This window comes from Oryctolagus cuniculus, chromosome 4, assembly GCF_964237555.1.
Source record: "Oryctolagus cuniculus chromosome 4, mOryCun1.1, whole genome shotgun sequence".
Classification (NCBI taxonomy): domain Eukaryota; kingdom Metazoa; phylum Chordata; class Mammalia; order Lagomorpha; family Leporidae; genus Oryctolagus; species Oryctolagus cuniculus.
In genome coordinates, this window is record NC_091435.1 from 35047163 (window position 1) to 35065872 (window position 18710).

At 36.8% G+C, this 18710-nt stretch overlaps 1 protein-coding gene across 28 annotated transcripts in view; it reads left to right on the top strand.

The window, feature by feature from the left end:
• ROBO2 (roundabout guidance receptor 2) overlaps positions 1-18226 on the top strand; it is a 1427252-nt gene extending 1409026 nt beyond the window's left edge. For 10 of the 28 annotated variants that reach the window (XM_070071923.1, XM_070071922.1, XM_051859425.2 and 7 more), the window contains 5 exons: positions 81-263; positions 2414-2587; positions 8425-8697; positions 10521-10721; positions 14433-18226. In XM_070071923.1, the coding sequence (XP_069928024.1) occupies positions 81-263; positions 2414-2587; positions 8425-8697; positions 10521-10721; positions 14433-14434 (833 nt within the window). In that variant the 3' untranslated portion in view covers positions 14435-18226. The remainder of the gene's footprint in view (positions 1-80; positions 264-2413; positions 2588-8424; positions 8698-10520; positions 10722-14432) is intronic. The other 18 variants (XM_051859436.2, XM_051859435.2, XM_051859438.2 and 15 more) reach the window with 8 other exon arrangements.
• Positions 18227-18710: the final 484 nt, after the last annotated feature.

The following is an 18710-nucleotide window of genomic DNA, read 5'->3' on the forward strand; positions in this document are numbered from 1 at the left end:
CTTGCTCCTGAGTATGGTGTGTACAAGCAGATGAGATATCCAATACGTAAAACTCACTAGACAACTACATTTGTTTTTAGGTTCAATGGTAAATGGATGGGGCTCTGCATCTGATGAGGATCGTAACTTTTCTAGTCATAGATCTAGTGTAGGTAGCTCCTCAGATGGCTCCATCTTTGCCAGCGGCAGTTTTGCACAAGCACTGGTGGCAGCAGCAGATAAAGCTGGTTTTAGGCTGGATGGAACCAGCCTTACAAAAACAGGTTGGTAGACTCCCAAGTCAACACTCTTTGCATGACAGAATCTTGTCCTTTGGGCACTCACCCCCCATTTTTTTCTCTTGTTCTTTCTCCTCAGTGAGTCTGACCACAGGGCTTTCTTTAATATGCATGGCCATGGTTTGGATGCTCTAGTATCAGAACTCCCCTCTGCTGCTAGTTTTGCAGAGCTAAGAACAGGCTCCTGTTCACCACCTATCCTCCCATATTGCCTTTTTCCTTCAGAGCTCTGCTGATTAATTGGAATATGCTTCCTTTTTATATTACAACAAAGCCGCAACTAAGATTGCCATTAAATTTTCAATAACTCACACTTTGCAAAATCCTCACACAATCAATATTGTGCACAGTGATTAAAATTGTTCAGCTTTTATCTCCAGTGCCTTCCTTTGCCTCATCTCTTTCTGCAAATGCATTTTCTGGGAAGGCTTTCTCAGCATGAGGTGCTTGGGTCTAAGACTGTCGCTCTGTCAGTTCAAATGGCTGATGGTCTTATTAATTGTTTGGCTAAGATTTTAATACAATAATTTATTATTTGTTTTAAAGGATGCTAATTAAAGATACACCTACTGCATTTGCAAGTTGAATAAAATGATGACTAGATGTGTATTACTCTTTAAAGTAATTTAATTTTGCTGTCTGAGAGTAATAAGTAACAATATAGAAGACTAATTATCTAATTTTTCATGTGCTGCTAAGTAATTTGTAATCATTTATTGTGCTGAAACAGAATAACTTTGGCATGATACATGCTCTTATATTTGTATGGGTACTTATTAACTGCACATTTAGGAAGGTTCTAAAATGAACTGAGCTACCTTACAAAACAAGCTAATGAAACATTAACTACATTTTTGAAATCTTAATAGTGTTCAAGTAGTAAAGAAAAGAAAAATGATTTTGACCCTTCACTAAACTCCCAGGTCATAAAAATGAGTCTGGGAAATGTTATTTGGATCATACCATCAATATTTCTTTTTAGCATGCATTAGGTATCTTCAAATGAGAAACATTTTAAAGCATTGCAAAGGTTTATTTTTCATATAGCATCCAAACTAAAATATGTTGAAATATACTGTTATTTGAATTTTCTTGCTTTATAAGGCATAAGTCAGAAATTTTATATTGCCTGAATGCTTTTTTTGTAGCACTAGCTGTAAGAGGAGCAGTAAGAAAGTGCAAGGAAACTAATAAAAGTCCTAAGTGTGTTTGTTGCATGTATACTGATAGCTAATAAAGCATTAAGCAATATCATGTCACATTGACTTAAGAAAATATAACTACATATAATTGTGTATGAAATGAAAACATGCATAAGAGAAAAAATACATGAACATAAACCAGATATCTCTCTCACCTTAATAAACACAGTGTTAAAATCATAATCTGATTAAAATTTGTTACCTAACCTTTTCCCAGAATAAATTTCCCTGCACAACCACAAGACAAGGACATAGCACATTTTTTTTTCATGAGAATTTGGAATGTTCTTAGGTACGATAGTATTCATCAGAAAACACCTATTGTACTTTGAATATACAAGGTGATTTTATACTGCTACAATGTTATTGAGTTTCTGCTAAAAAAAAAAAAGGTAGAATTCATCGTGTAGTGCATAGGTGGTAAGGTCAATTTAATACATGCTTCTGAGCAGACTTTTCTTGTAAAATTTCAAATGTAATTACTACTGGGCATTTTTCAGAGAAAATTTGAAAAATTCCAAGGTGAAAGTTGATTAAACAAATAGTACAGTACACAATTCACTTCAGAAGTAGCTTAATTTTAACAAGTGAAAGCTTCATGAATTTGCCAAGAGTCTATGGAAACATCACTAGCACTGTCCATATTAAAGAAAGCCATAATTAAGCAAGATTGAGTTTTTGGTTGCTGGTTGGTTTTATGTGGATTTGTCTGAAATTTCTTGATAAATCGGTGGTTGCTACCTTATCAAAACTGGACAAAATATCTGCAACAGAGTGTATTTTTTATAGAAATGCACCAATATTTGATATCTTCAAATGGCATCTGTAGATAGGCTTATAGGTTAGTTCTAGAAAGAGGAGAGGCATCAGGCATCAGAATCAGTGTATTGTAATGACATTCTCTGTACCCCATCCCCCTTGTTTTCTTTCTAGGAAAAGCTTTTACCTCCTCTCAAAGACCTCGACCCACCAGCCCATTTTCTACTGACAGTAATACCAGTGCAGCCGTGAGTCAAAATCAGAGGCCTAGGCCCACTAAAAAACACAAGGGAGGGCGAATGGACCAACAACCAGCAATGCCTCATCGAAGAGAAGGAGTGACAGATGGTAGGTTCACTTCCTTTCCTAGTGTTTCCTCACTGATGAGATGTGTACCCTGTGGCTGTTAACTTCCATTAGAGTAGTGATGGTAGACTAGGCACCGTCTCCTTGTACAACACAGCAGACACCTGGCAATGCGGTCTTGCTGAACTAAAACACCCTCACACTGGGGTTCAGGATCCCAGCGTATGGATTTGGGGTGTACCCAAACATCTAGCCCATAACAAAGGGGAAGCAAACTTCTCTTAAAAAACCAAATGGTTTTCGGCTTTGGGGGCACATGACCTCTGGCCCAGCTATTCAGTCCTTCCACTGTTACAGGAGTATGACTATAAAAAATTAAATGAATGGGTATGAGTGAGTCCTATAAAACTCTACTGACAAAACAGGCAGTGGCTGAATTTGGTCCATGAGCCATAGTTTGCTGAACTTATACATAGCATTCAATCTTTGAATGTTTGGTCAAACACTACTAGTTTCAGGAAATACAATATTGCTAGAAAAGGATCATATTCAATAATGAGTATTTTATCAGCTTTACACAGCATGATCCACTTCTCATATTTTCAACATAGTTCTTTTTATTGTTGCTAATGTTTATTTAAAAATCAGATTTACAGAGAGAGAGAGAGAGAGAATCTTCCATCTGCTAGTTTACTCCCCAAATGGCTGCAGTAGTCGGGCCTGGGTCAGACCAAAGCCAGGAGATTCATCCAGGCAGGGGTCCAAGCACCCAGGCCATCTTCTGCTGTTTTCCCAGGTACATTAGCAGGGAGTTGGATTGGAAGTGGAGTATCAGGGACTTGAACCAGTACCCATATGGGATGCAAGCTGTTATGGGTGGTGGCTTAACCTGCTGTACCACTACATGGCCCCAATTCTTGTATCTTTTAAAATATGAATACAAATATTTACACTGAAATTTTCAAGATATGTTACCTAATATACTTAAAATAGTATACTTTCAGACCCAAAAGTGAGTTTATTCCGCCCATCTCCACAATTTCCTCTACAGGCACACAAATTTATCCAGAAGTAGTTCTACAAAATACTAACCTAACTGCACATTAGAACTTTCTGGAGATTTGGATTTAATTGTTTAATTTTGAAGCTTCCAGAGTGAATCTAATGTCCATTTGGTTTGCGAATCCATGACCTGCTACTTAGCACTCTTCAGGCTTATTATAGGACAGAATGAGGCTCAGTTTGAAAAGATAACAGTATTTGTGCTTCAGTGGTTGAGAGAGAGAGAGAGAGAGAGAGAGAGAGAGAGAGAGAGAGAGACTGAGACTCTCTCTGGCATTTTCATTTTGCTTTCTTTTGTCATCTGATAATGCTAGGAAAACTTCAAAAGACAAACAACCTTGTTTTAAAAGCTTTCAGGCTTATCTTTTCATGCTTTCTTTCATTGGGAAGTGTTTTTCCATGGAATATGAAGGTTAGGCTACAACTGAGATTTTGATTCCCTGTAAATGGGTCTCGCCTGGTGAGCAAAAATTTACACTTAAAACAGTTTGTAGTTGCGACCTTACTCTTTAGCTTAAAAGGACTACTATTCTAGCTATAAATCTAAAAGTTAATCGTTTTATGTGTTTCCTGCTCTGAATATTGTTGAATTAGAAAACAATTTAGGTATATATTTTTCTACATTTTTTCAGAAATATTTCAACACCATATGTAGAATATGTGGAGATATAAAATGTAAATCAACAAAATAGATCACTGTCTTCCTAAAATACTATTATTTCAGTTTTTTTTTAGAATGTCTGCTTAAAGCAGGTTGCCTCCTACTTTATAGTATAAATATTATATTTCACATCTGTTTTTAACCTAGAAACCAAATTGCATCTTTTAAAAAATCAAACAGCTTCCTAAAATCTCAAACTTCCTCAAATTCTAAAAAGGGCTTATGTATTGTTAGCAATTATGCTTTGGAAATGGTGAGATTTTGAAGGAAATTTTGGCTCATATATCTTCTCAAGTATTTGATCCAAAGGCATTTTATTTATGATACAAGCTTTTGAGTGGAACTGTGCAGATTATCCTTAAAAGTATTGTGATTTTACAACAAATGCATATGCCACAGCATTCATGTGATATGAATCCATCAGCCAGGAATAATTTCATAACATTTTAGTGTAAAATCTAATTGTTCTTTCTGGGAAAATCGCTGCTGTAGCATTTACTATGTAACATCTTACATGAAGCATTTGCATTATAGATTTTACAATAGTGTTTTATGAGTATATTAATTAGTGTAATTATTGCTAACTGCTCTACCAAAGAACCTTTAACCTTTGCTTGGCATGGGGCAATTTTCTCTTTCATTGACACAATCATCTATAAAGATCAGATGGTTCCTCTCTAAACAGTAATGTAAGGCTATAGGCCTCTTCAGTATTCAGAGGCTATCATTTTGAAGGTCAGAAACTTTCATGATTTCTGAGCTAAGGGTAGTAGAAGCTGGGTGGCCACTGGGCAGTTCTAGTGGCAATGGCACCTGTCGTTTCTCATGTGATTGCCAAGAATTCTGTCACATGTTGTCAAACTATCTTCCTTGCGTCCAGTAAGAAGAAATGAGAATGGTGAGAAATGCATCTCAAATGCTATGCAAGAAGTCACACAAAACACAGGCATGATCTTCTCCCTTGAGCAGTCTCTCCTAAGTAGGCATTGATGAATACAGATCTTTGTCATTTGCATAGTAAGTCAAATCCTACTCTTTGGAGCAGATACACTGATCAGTGCTTAACAATAGAAGGCACATTTCTACACCCATCAACCTGCTTTCCCTAGATTAATTCAGAAAAAGTGCTATGTTCGTAGCACTGCCACATATTAGTTTTATCTTTAAGCAAGTTTTATATATATATATATATATTTACATATATATTATATATATAGAATTCACTCATTACTCATGTAAATATTGATTAAGTGTATACCATCTGGTAGGCATCATGGACCAAACAAATGAAATCCCTTGCCCTCCAGGAGCTAACAGTTTAATGGGAGAAGATCAATAAAGACCAACATAAGTTCATGAGTAAAGGATGCTAAATCCCATAGGAATAAATGAAAGGGAAGGACTTTCAGAAGACAGGGCTAGGGAGAGGGTACTTTTACATAGGATTCTCAGGGATGGCTCCCATAAGAAGGTGACATTTAAGTGAGGATTAGAAAAATATAGTGAAAGAACAATGCTGATATTTGAGAAAAAGTCTATCAGGGAAATGAGAACAAAGTGAAAACTTAGGGCCTAACTGAAGAAAAGGAAGGGGAGCAGTGTGTGTGGAGCCAAGAGAGCAACAAAATAGAATATAAAGGCAAACATGCACCAATGTTTGGAGAACCTGATAATGATGTTGTCTCATGTAGTACTTTAGTGTGTATTCTTGGATTGTGTGCATGTGCTTTAAACAAATCAGTCTTGCTGTGGGGTTGTGATACACAAAATGGGGCGAAACTGTAAGCATACAGATCACATAGGAACTAGATGATGGTCATTCGTACCAAGATAGAGTCAGTGGAAGTGATGAGAGAGATGGGATTCTGGGGACAGAACTAACGGGATTTGTGGATGAAATTAATACAGGTTGCAAAGCAAGGATGTCAAGAATAAAATTGTTGTTAACTGAGAAGAAACTACAGAGAAAATATATTTCAGAGATTGTCATTGAGAGCTTAGTTCCAATGTGTGAAATTTGGGAAGTTTGCTAAATATGTAATCGAAGTGTTCGATGTAGATTTGGTTATCTAAGTCTACAGTTCATAGGAAGAGAAAGGCAGTCTGGAGAAATACTTGCATTTAATTTCATCGTGTTTCCCTTTTCTTACTTAATAATGAGTACAATAATGATACCTATGCCATTGTGTGCCTGACAGTGGCTAATCCTGAGTAGGCCAGTAAGAGATTCTTTAGTGAATTGATTTGGTTGAAATGAATCCACATGGAAATGAATAGTAAATTTAATTTAAGTTAATGTATTTGATTGTATACTTTATTTTTCCAACAACCATTTTAATTCTATCTTTTTCAGTTTTTTAATTCATGGTGTATGCAATATCTTTTCTTCTTAGAGATACAAAATCCAAGGCTATTATTTAATTATCAAGCTATATAATTTTTGATTGAATTAAACAGTAATCAGAATTTTAGCTGGCATAAGCAGATGGCATTTTGGCCATTTTAAAAATTAATCTGCCCTAATGGAGAATAAAAATCAATCACAGTATCTGTTATTTTGGAAACAAACATAATAATTTCTCCTCACTGGCAGTCCAAGTTCAATAATTCACATGAAATAATTCATTTGAATTTATAATAATACGCAGTGAGAGAAGTCAGTATTGAATGGAAAGGAAACACTAAGATCATTTTATTGCCCAATAAACAGATTTCCTCAATATTGGGTCAGTGCACTGTTCTAGTAGAAATATTCTGAATGCAACCTTGTCATCCCAGAGACCTTGCTGCCTTCCATACTTAGTAGTATGAGGACATCCAGAAGAACTGGAATGCTGCTCCAGAGAACTCCCAGAGCAGATGCTGGAGAGCAACATTACCAGTTTCATTGTGGATAATATCATTTTGTTCTTCCGTAAGAACATAAAGCTTGTTAAGAAAGTCTTTAACAGGAACATCTTAGCCTTTCTTTAGTGAAGCTACCTTTTTTAAACACAGATCTTAATGCTTTTCCTTTTTAAATTCCACAAACAAAATGTTCTTAGAAATAAGAGTACATTTACAATATGTACTTGCATGGGTAATAATTGCACATGTTATATATAATATCCTCTACTATAGAATATATTATATATGGTGTTAGTTCTTATGAATAATAGAATAACCAAAACTCTGAAGGTGAGCAAAGATGTAGAAGAAAATTTCAAAATCTTCAACAGTGTAATTTCAGAGCTAGTATAATACTTAGGTGAGAAAGTGACAACTATGGTCTCACAACAGAAGACACTCAAAATAGAAAGGTAAGGATCTGAAGAGCTAGTTAAAAAGAACATGAGAAATTAGCTGATACTTAAACTTTTAATTTTTTTCAAATCTGGTATTTAACTTGAAAAGCTTTTATAAAAATTATCTGTTCCACTAAATCTCAAATTTCCATGATACATTATCTACTGTAGTACCATAAAGCATATTCAATCTGTACCCTGAACATTGGTTATTATTAAAATTAATAATAATTGAAAGATTATAATATATCAGTTGTAACTCATTAGCTAACTTATGAAATGAACAGCCAGAATTAACTGTCAAGCAGAATGTTAATTACATTTAATAAATGCTGGCTTAATCCTTTGCCTGTTGCTAAATGTGCCACCTACATGGATAAAGGCAGTCATACATTGCATATGATATGGCCTATAGTTCTTAATTTCCCCAGGGTGTTAGTGCCCACGGAGATGGGCAGGAAAGCTTTGGTTCTCCCTAGGGCCTTTTAGCACAGTTGCTAAAGTTTTTAGTGATCTTGTGTCATGGTGTTTCTGCTTGGGTGGGTGGGAGTGAACATAGACTGCAAATGGAGAAGCCAGAAAGTGCCCTTTAACCTTGAATGTGAGCCTCAATGTGCAATTGAAAACACTGTCCACATTTAGCAGTTGGAAAAAACCAGTCAGTTTTATCTCAAAGATGCTGTGACCAAAAGGCAACAGAGAGGTTGATAATCTGCATTCTGGATATCAATAGTTGATTTTTACTTTTCTAAAATTTCTTTTGCATGGCTGATAACCTGTATGATGAGGGCAAAGATTTTCTTCGACTTGAACTAAAACCTGTATTTTTCATTAAATTCTAGTCCATTCTAAATATTATTCAAAATTTTTAGATCTTCCACCACCACCAGACCCCCCACCAGGTCAGGGTTTAAGGCAGCAAATAGGCCCGAGCCAGCATGCTGGTAACGTGGAAAACTCAACAGAGGGAAAAGGAAGCTCACTAGAGAGACAACATGCAGCCAACTTAGAAGACACAAGGAGCTCCTTGGAGTGTCCAGCTAGAGCCTCCCTAGACTGGCAGCGACAAACCCAAGAGTGGATAAGCTCTACAGAACGCCAAGAAGATATACGGAAAGGCCCACACAAACAAGGTGTCGGAACAGGTGTGTTCTGCACGGTCCCCAGGAAGTGTGGACTGTTACCAATTTCTTTCCCTCTACCAGGTATTTTAGAAATGGCAGTTATCTAAGGGCATCTGAAATACAATTGCCTTATGTCAGTAACCGAGGTTGGAATTCCCCAGCAGAGCTCACCAGCACATGCCTTAAGGTGAATTCCAATGAAACCTTCCTCGGGTTAGCCTCTTCATGGGGTCTTTGAGCTTCAGAGACTTCCAAGCCTCATCAACAGTGCCCAGGAGACAATTTGATTCTTTTGCTTTTTAATATTAGACCAAGTACTTTTAAAACTACTACGTGTCACCTTTTGTGTCAATCTAATCTTGGTCTTCAAGTAATTTGTTCATTTTGGCTGAAGTAATGAGTTGATTGCAAGGAGGACTCAATGCAGTCGTATGGGTGAATTAACTGAAATTATAGATTTTCAACTAAATGAATAATCACAGAATGCTCAAGCTAGGTTAAAATGGACCTGTGCTTTCTCCAATTGAATAAACACAGTTGATTGTTAACACTGAGATGGGAAAGCTCCTATTTAAAAATCAAGCTTCCTGGAAGTGTTGCAAAATAAGATACATGGTTATTGGTTGAAAAAAAATGTTTGGAGGGATGGGCAATATGTGAGACTGAGGTAGACATCCACTTTCTGGAAGATCTCTTCTCACTTTAGATTGCTTTGAGTGTTAACACACACACACATCCACAACTTTTGAAATGTTTTCTTTATTCATGTACTCATTGGGACCCAATCTTTTCTAGCTATGTTTTACTCTCATGAATTTTCCACAATTAGGTTATGGAATTCAAGTTTATTTGTGCAATTGCCAAAGGATGGTAATTTCAGTATCTAAATTTAGTGATCTAGTCGGGGGGGGGGGGGCAAGGATTTTCTTCAACTTGAACTAGACCCTGTATTTTTCATTGAATTTTAGTCCATTCTAAACATTATTGAAGATTTTTAGATCTTCCACCATCACCAGAATCCCGACCAGGTCAGGGATTAGGGCAGCAATTAAGGCTTTTAGAGAAAAGCCCCCGTGATCCTTATCATTAAAGACAAACTAAGGAGAGAAATAGTATGTTTAGCCCACATTTTATTGATCATCTAATCACTTAATCATAGCCCATACTTGGAAAGAAAAAGCAGAGCAGAGAGGTTGATAGAATGGGAGACAAAAGAATAAAGAGAATTTTTTTTTAATTTCAAAGCATGAAATTATTATTTAATACTATGCATTGAGATTTTTGTAGAGACAATACATAAAAAGAATACTAACAATTATTATAAAAATGTGTAGGTTTTTTCTTTTAACCCAATGTGAAGAATATTATATTTGTGTCCCAAGAGAAAACAGAAATATAAGAAGTTTACTTTATAGTTCTTCATCTAAATAGAGAAAGTTTCACCATCATGTAAATTAAAACAAAAAACCATGTTCCTTCATACTTAATGGGAAAATTAAACTGGAGCCTTGTGGAACTCCAGAAAGTATTCTGATATGCTTTTGCTAAGCAAACTATGGTTCATTGTATGCAGTGCTGTTTTATAATGAATTTAAATTTTACAAATAATATATAACAATGTACACTTATCCCAAGATCTCTTTTCATTTAATCCTGCTTCAGTTCCTATTGTAGGAAATGTTGTTTGCACATGGAAATTCCTTTAATATCCGGGACTGATTACAACTCATGATTTCCATTTTACTAAAGAAAGAAATGGTAAAATAGTCTCTGAGATCCACATTTTTGTGCTTTTCTGCCACGGGCAGTACGACTTACCCCTTGGTGTTTCTTTTCTCTTTCAGAGGAGGCCTTGGTGCCCTACAGCAAGCCCACCTTCCCATCTCCAGGCGGCCACAGTTCATCAGGAACAGCTTCTTCTAAAGGATCCACTGGACCTAGGAAAACCGAGGTGATGAGGGGAGGCCACCAGCGTAATGCCAGCGACCTTCTGGACATGGGCTATATGGGTTCAAATAGTCAAGGACAGTTTACAGGTGAATTATGTAAGTGCTTTAAGAGGCCATTGTGATTCAGAAAGAATATTTTATTAATAATAGTGCCCTATTAAATGAAATCCAAATTAATTAAAAGCTTCCTCTATTAAAAAAAAATCCTGATTTTGAACAAGTTTTGGCCTTACTTAGACCTTTGCTATTCATAGCTATTAATTAAATATTTTTGGTATTTTAAGTGCTTTTCTGCTTGTTTTTTAAAGTCATTTTTTTAAAAGGTTGAGTTGTTTTATTTGAAAGTCAGAATTACAGAGAGAAATAGGAAAAGACAGAGAGAGATCTTCCATCCTCTGGTTCACTCCCCAAATGGCGGCAACAGCCAGAGCTGAGCCTGTCTGACGCCAGGTGCCAGGAACTTCTTCCAGGTCTCCCATGTAGGTGCTGAGGTCTGAGCACCTGGGCCATCTTCCGCTGCTTTTCCAGGCGCATTAGCAGCGAGCTGGATTGGAAGTGGAGCAGCCAAAACTTGAACCAGTGCCCATATGGCCTGCAATAGCTTTACTCATTATATCACAGTGCCAACCCATATTTTGTTTTTAAAATAAGAGTATTTGACAAGCAGAGTGACAAAGAGAAAGAGCAGTAAAACAAAAATCTTCCATCCATTAATTCACTTCTCCAACTGATTGCAACGGCTGGACTGGTCCAGGCCAAAGTCAGCAGCCCAGAACTCCATCTGGATCTCCCACTTGGATGCCAAGGCCCAAGCACTTGTACCATCTTCCACTTCTTTCCTAGGTGCATTTTCAGGGAGCTGGATCAGGAGAAGGATAGCTGGGACTTGCACCGGCACTCTGATATGGGATGCTGGAGTTGCAAGTGGCTACTCAACCCGCTGCACTATACCCAGCCCCTCCAAGTTTGTTTAATACTGTTAAAAAAAAAAAAGACTTTAAATCAGTTAATCTGTTAAATCACAGTTAACTGTAACTGACAATTAGCAGTTAAAAATAATCTGCTTTGTGGTTTTCTTTGTCTTTTTTTACTCCTTATGCCACAAAGAAGACTGTGTGTGAAGGAATGTCTCTCCTGTTAGCTGGGTTAGATAATGCTGGCTGTAACAATCATGCTAGATGGTTTTCATCTGGGATATAGGGTACAATGATGCTGGCAAAGTCTCATTAAATACAATTAGCACTGCCTGAAAACCGATTCTGCCTGTTCGTTTCATGAGTTAGCTAATGAATTACAACTAAATAATCTTGTAATAGTTTTAATAAGTAATAACCAATGCTCAGGTCGAATATGCTTTATAATCCTAGAGTAGATGATGTATCAAGGAAGTTTGAGAGGCCATTGCTGTGGCATAGCAGGTAAAGCTGGTATTCTGCAGGTCTGGTTTCCCATGTGGGTGCCAGTTCAAGTCCCAGTTGCTCCACTTCTGATCCAGCTCTCTGCTATGGCCTGGGAAAGCAGTAGAAGATGGCCCAAGTCCTTGGGCCCCTGCACCCTGGTGGGAGACCTCAAAGAAGCTCCTGGCTCTGGATCTGCGCAGGTCTGGCCATTGTGGCCAACTGGGGAGTGAACCAGCTGAGGGAAGACCTCTCTCTCTGTCTCTGCCTCTCTAACTCTGCCTTTCAAATAAATAAATGAATCTTTACAAAAAAGAAAAAAGAAAAATTTGAGATGCAGCATAATAGATCATTTTTGGAAAAGCTTTTAGAATTAAATATTGGATGTGCAAACATTGAAGGGTAAAGCATCAGCTAATTTCTCTATCAGAAATGCCTTTTGGTCATTTAAAAAAACCATCTTAAGATTTCACTATGACTTCTTTCTTGCTGCTCATTTTTTTTTCTTTCTGGGAATAAACATTGAAAAATTGATATTTGATTTTACTTAATTGGTAGCATCTTGATTATAATGTACTATGTATTTATATTTTTGAATAACAACTGGAATATTGGTAGCTATTCTATTTTATAAATATAAAAACTAGATAGCAATGATAGGAATATCACAGTATGTCAAATTAAGGTCATAGTGGTTAAAACACTATTTTAGAATGCTCATGTACCAAATGGTTATAATTGGGTTAAATCCCTAGCTACAACTTCTAACTCCAGCTGTCTACTAATGCAGACCCTGGAAGGTAGAGGTGATGAGTAATTGGGACACTCTGGCTCCTGACTTTGGCCTTGACCTGGCCATCTAGAGCGTAAACAGAATATGGAAGCTCCCTCTCTCTCTCCCCACTCCACTTCTCAAATAAATAAACTATTGAAGTCTTTTGTCTTAATTCCATCAGGAAATTTACCAATTGCCCTATTCAAAGGAAGAAGCTGAATATTTGCTTTTGCCTCTTTGAATTCATCTTAAGAAATACCATTGAGAAAACAGTTATAGGTTCTAATATTCTCAACCACTCAACTGATTCTATGACCTGAGAAAGCAAAGTTCCTCCAGAATCTATTTCCTCATGTTACAAATCAGAATTCCTATTACGTGCACATCACAGATCAGTTGAGGGACTGTGAGAGACAATGAAAAGAGAACTACTTCCAGGTATGGAGTCATGACACAGCAGGTAAAGCCGCCGCCTGCAGCATTGTCATCCTGGGTTTCAAGTCCCTCTGCTTCACTTCCGATCCAGCTCCCTGCTAATGCACCTGCGAAAGCTGTGGAAGATAGTTGAAGAGCTTGGGCCCCTGCACTCACGGGGTGGAGGAGGGGGCAGAAGAATCTCTTGGCTCCTAACGTAGGCCATTTGGGGAATGCACCAGCAGATGGAATATCGATCTGGATCTGATTTATCACTATAGTTAGCAGTCGATAATCTGATTAGTGATTGGTATAGATTTGTTTATAATTTTTAATAATATATTTATTTATTGGAAAGGCAGAGTGACAGACACTGAGAAGCTTCCATCTGCTGATTCACTTCCCAATTTGCCCGCAGGTTGGTATCAGTTACAGGGACACAAGTATTTCAGCCATTGCCTGCTACCTCCCAGGCACAATTGTGGGAAGCTGGATTAGTAGTAGTGAGGACGGGAAGCAGGCACTCCGATACAGGATGTGTGTATCCCAAATAGCAGCTTACCCTGCTGTGCCACCATTCCCACCTCGTAAATTTTTTAGGATTTTTTAATTTATTTGAAAAACAGAGTTGCAGAGAGAGATCTTTCATCTACTGGTTCACTTCCCAAATGGCCACAATGGCTGGAGCTGAGCCTATCCGATCCGAAGCCAGAAGCTTCTTCCAGGTCTCCCATGTGGATGCAGGAACCCAAGGGCTTGGGCCATCCTCCACTGCTTTCCCAGGCTGTAGCAGAGAGCTGGATCAGAAGAAGAGCAGCCAGGACTCAAACCAGCACCCAAATGGGATGCCAGCACTACAGGCATGCAGGCGGTGGCTTTACCTGCTACTCCACTGTGCCGCCCACCCCACTCCTGACTTGTAATTTTTGACTTGTAGCTCCTTGGATTTTTCTTTATCTTATATTTTGAAATATGGACTCTCAAAGAGCACAAAATAGCTCTTCCTGGAGTTTAAAGAACCTATTTCTACAGTGTTTTGTTATTTTTTTTTTCTTTCCCTGTTAAGTTCCTTCAAGGAAAATTGCTTAAATTCACAAACTCATAAAATCTGTTTCATGAACTTCTCTTCATTTATCACCTGCATGCTTTGTTCAGGATAAATGGAATATTTTATTTCAATGTAAACTTCATTTCTGATTTTTTTTTTAAATCTCTTTTTAGAGTAACTGAGAGGAGACATACGAAGCTGCTCTGAAGGACCATCAGGTCCGAACTCATGGAAGTGATGACACTAAACAGTGCAATGAACAATTTCTTTATTTATGTACTATTGAAAGAACTGCAAATGCAATGTAAAGACACACAGCCACACATATCCCACAGATATTTTACTTGTGTTCTTCTCTTAAGTACACCACCCACCTTAAACTCTTTCTTGTCAGGAGTATATAAAAAAGAAAGAAAACTCGCCCTCCAGGAACAAAAGGATTCCCCTCTGTATATAATTTTTTTGTGCATTGCTATGCAAGCTCACTCTTTTTAGCTCGGTTCATATTATTGTCTGTTCTTCTTGGTCTGTTGTACTATATGTGAATTAATAGGCTGTGGTGCCATATATTAACTTTTAATTGTGTAACTTTTATGTTTAAATTTTGCACTGCAATTTTATTTGGTGATAAGCACAAATCTCTACTCCTCATGACATGAAGAAAAAGACTGAATGTGAAGGGAGTTTCTGTACTGTAAGCTGGGTTGGATAATGCTGGCTGTAACCAATCATGTTCGATGGTTTTCATTTGCGGTATAGAATAGGAAGATGCAAAGGAACTATGGTGTTGGCAAAGTCTTCTTGGAACGTTAGGGACTGAAAGGTGGCTTTTACTATTGACAAAAGCAGGGGTCAAAAGAAGGAAGTTGAAGTCTTTAGACTGAATATGCATTAAAAGACACAGGTAGTAAAGATGTACTAAACTTGCTAAAATACAATAATTACAGTTTTATTCAGAATCGGCTTTACCGGTCATTGTGATTGACCCATCTGAGAATTGCAACAAGCAAAAGGAAATTATGGTATTGCACAAGAGCTGTTATTTAAATACAGTTTTTGAAAATGCTAATTCTGAATTACCATAGTTAATCTCTCCAACGCATTAAGTCAGAAGATAAATTGAAGTTCCCCAAGGAAACAAGCAAAATGAACTCTAGAATATCTAGCAAATAGTTGAACCATTAGGACATACTCGAGCTGCTTCCAAGTGTAAACTCTATTGGAATATCGTGTTTCATCATTCTAATACATGTACAGTATACACTAGAGGATAGAGCTGCATCACTTAAATTCTTGATTTTCTTAAAAAATATTGCAATCTATCAGCAAGTCTGTTGCATTTGATTAAGAAGTCAAGTTGATACCACCAAATATTTAGCCAAATTGTAAGTGCTTAAAAAGCAGTGCTCAGAGTATGTTCAGTTCTCAGTAAGTAGATTTATTGGAATATTTTATGGTACATTCTCAGAAATTGGCTACCAACTAAAACACAGCTGACCCATTTTTTTGAATGAGTAAATTGGAAAGAAAAATTAAAAAGGAGAAAAATGCATGTTTATACACTTTTTAAATAAAACCAAACCTTGTAAGTGGACATTAATGACAGCGTCCTGCCTCATTTGTTTTCACGACTTTGAAAACAAGAAGTTCCTGCACATCAGTCATGTATGCTCAAAATAAATGTGACTTTGAGAATATGTTAGCTACTGTACATGTATAGTCAACTAGTCATGTAGAAGAGAACCTTCCTGAGATTTCCACTTGTGACATTTTCCCGTGTGCTACCCACACAATCTGAAATTCAGTTTCTGTCTTTCTCCTGTTTTTCTTATGATATGTTTAGTAGTTGGTATTTGGAAAAATATTCAAGGTCATGATCAGGATCAGTTCTAAAGTAGGTGACCCCTTTCGAAAGACAACTCACACTCCTTGCGTTATTGGTTCAGTCACCGATTTATGCCATGTTGTTATATCGAAAGATTACATAGCTAAGTGATTCCACCTTTTTACCTGAGACTGCATCAGCACAGGCAAGCATGCAATGCCATGCTCATTAAGGGCCCCAACAACTTCTTGGTGCCATGTAGTTCATTTCTTCATTGAAGGGAAAATACATTCTGTGACACACTTATTAAACCCTTTATCAACTTTTCTACCATTAGTGCCTGAACTTCAATGCAGTTTGATTTCTCTGGGACAGTGACTGGCAGGGGAGAGAGGGTTGCAAAGTTTCTGGAAAGCATGAAAATATACTTAGTCACACCTCTGGGAGGTGAGGGAGTCCTTTTTTTTTTTTTTTTAATTTATACAGTTCCTTGCTTTACCTCTTTCTATTTGAAAGCAAATTCTTAAGATCTTTTATTCATTTGTGTTTCTATTTTATATTACCTCTGGAACCCTATTCAGTCTAAAACTTTAGTTCATTACACACTTGGCACATAGCCTTTGACCTTGACATCTGTAGATGATTCATCAACCAAATTTTCAAAAATGAAATTTGCATATGCAGATGACTTTTGGAATAACGAGGGGCATAGCATCATACTTCCTGATTGTCGGCAGTACTAACACTTAACTGTTACAGTTAGATTGGATCAGTGCAGACCTTATCACTACTTGGAATGTTCTTTAAGAATAATCCTGTTAAATCTAGCTGTTAATACATTGGGCAGTGAAATCATATACTTCAAAGGATCATCTTCACAGATAGAGCATGAGATAATGCTCTGGCTAACCAAACTAATTCTGGATCACTATCAGAAATCAAAAGCCTTTGTTGACTTGTTATATGTAAAAAGCTACTGGATAGAAGTCAGAATCTCAACAGAACACAAACACGTATGAAAGCCATTTCTATGATTAAATGAATGTGACTACAAATTCTCAGAGCTCACTCTTCTGCAGATCTAAACAGAGGCCTGCAAGAACCTTCAGAAGGAGGATCTGGGTGGGAGGGAATGTAAAGCTATCTTGTACTGCCAGGCAACATGGCTTCATTCACAACAGAGAAACTATCTTTTGGGAAAATAACTGTATCAGTGTCCAAACTCAGGTATGCCAGTGTATGCAGGTGGAGTCGCCCGACTGCTCCTCCAAATCTTTTCCATACCATGTTATAAATAAAGTGGGAGAGTTCAGGAGCAAAAAAACAATGGATTCATTCACAGAATGAATGAAGAACATTGGAAAATAGAGACCAACATGTAAGGTATCACACAACCAAAAAGGGAAGTCAAATAATTGCAAGTTTTCTTGCTTTGACTGACAAAACAGATTTAATGGTGTTCTATGTCATAGTTTAATGCTCTGGGTATTTAAGTATATTCTCAATGGGATTTAATAGTTTGTATGTGCTTTGGTGGAAAACCTTTCAATTTCTCTTCAATAAATTTATGTGATTTTCCACTGACAATATGGTGATGACAATACCAATATGCTCTAAATTGTGGATTATCTCCACTGGAAAGTGATTGTGTGTCAGTATTAAAGATATGCAGAACCATAACATTCACTAATTTGTTCATCTGCTTCTGTACATTGTGTTTATAGAATTTCATAACAAGAATTGGTGTAAAGCAACATGTGTTTCCACATTATCTTTGAGGTGAAGTTACTTTTATTTTGCTTCTCTATAATGTGTACTTCAGATGAAACACCGTATTTCTTTTTAAATGACTTTCAATTTACTAATTATTTTAACCTCATAATTTCAAAGGCATTTATTGTGATTTTAAAGTGTGCAAAATAAGGGATTTTTGTGGCCGTGGGTAGACTTTTTATACTTTGTTTTATAGATGGATTTTTTTTAACTGTAGTTAAAGTCACCAAACAGCGTCCAAAATCTTTATGTGTTTCATTTGATGTTGTTAGAACAGCAAAGAAATTGGCATAAAATTGGTTAATAGTATTGTCAAAATTGTGTATTGTGTACTCACTGGGAAAAAATAAAATATATTCACATTTCAAATTTGTAAAAAAGCCATTTATGTAAAACTAACTTGCTTGTAGACAAACCAAAACTAGACCGTTCTGTCACTTTGAGCCTTTTACATTCATATTTTGTGACCAGAGGCATTCTCTCATTCCCTTATTTAGTTGTAGACTGAACTAAGTATGAATTCGTATTGACTTATTGGTAGTCACTGGTGACAGTAAAAAGAAGCTGAAATTATCAGTCCCCCTCTGTCTGCACTAATCTCCTGAACTGCTGGCTTTCCCATACCAGAAAGATCTGTTTACGTGTATATTTGGAAAAGTGTCTCACAGACTGAATAGAAAAGAAAACTATCCAATTGTGATATACTTAATAAATATTTCATTCTTTTACACTGTAAGTTACAACTATATTTCTCTAAAATTAAAAGAAGTAATTGCTGTCTTCTTTAGTAAAGGCAGTATAAAAGCATAGAGGAAAAAAGGAAAATTAATCCTGAAACATTCACTTAAAAATC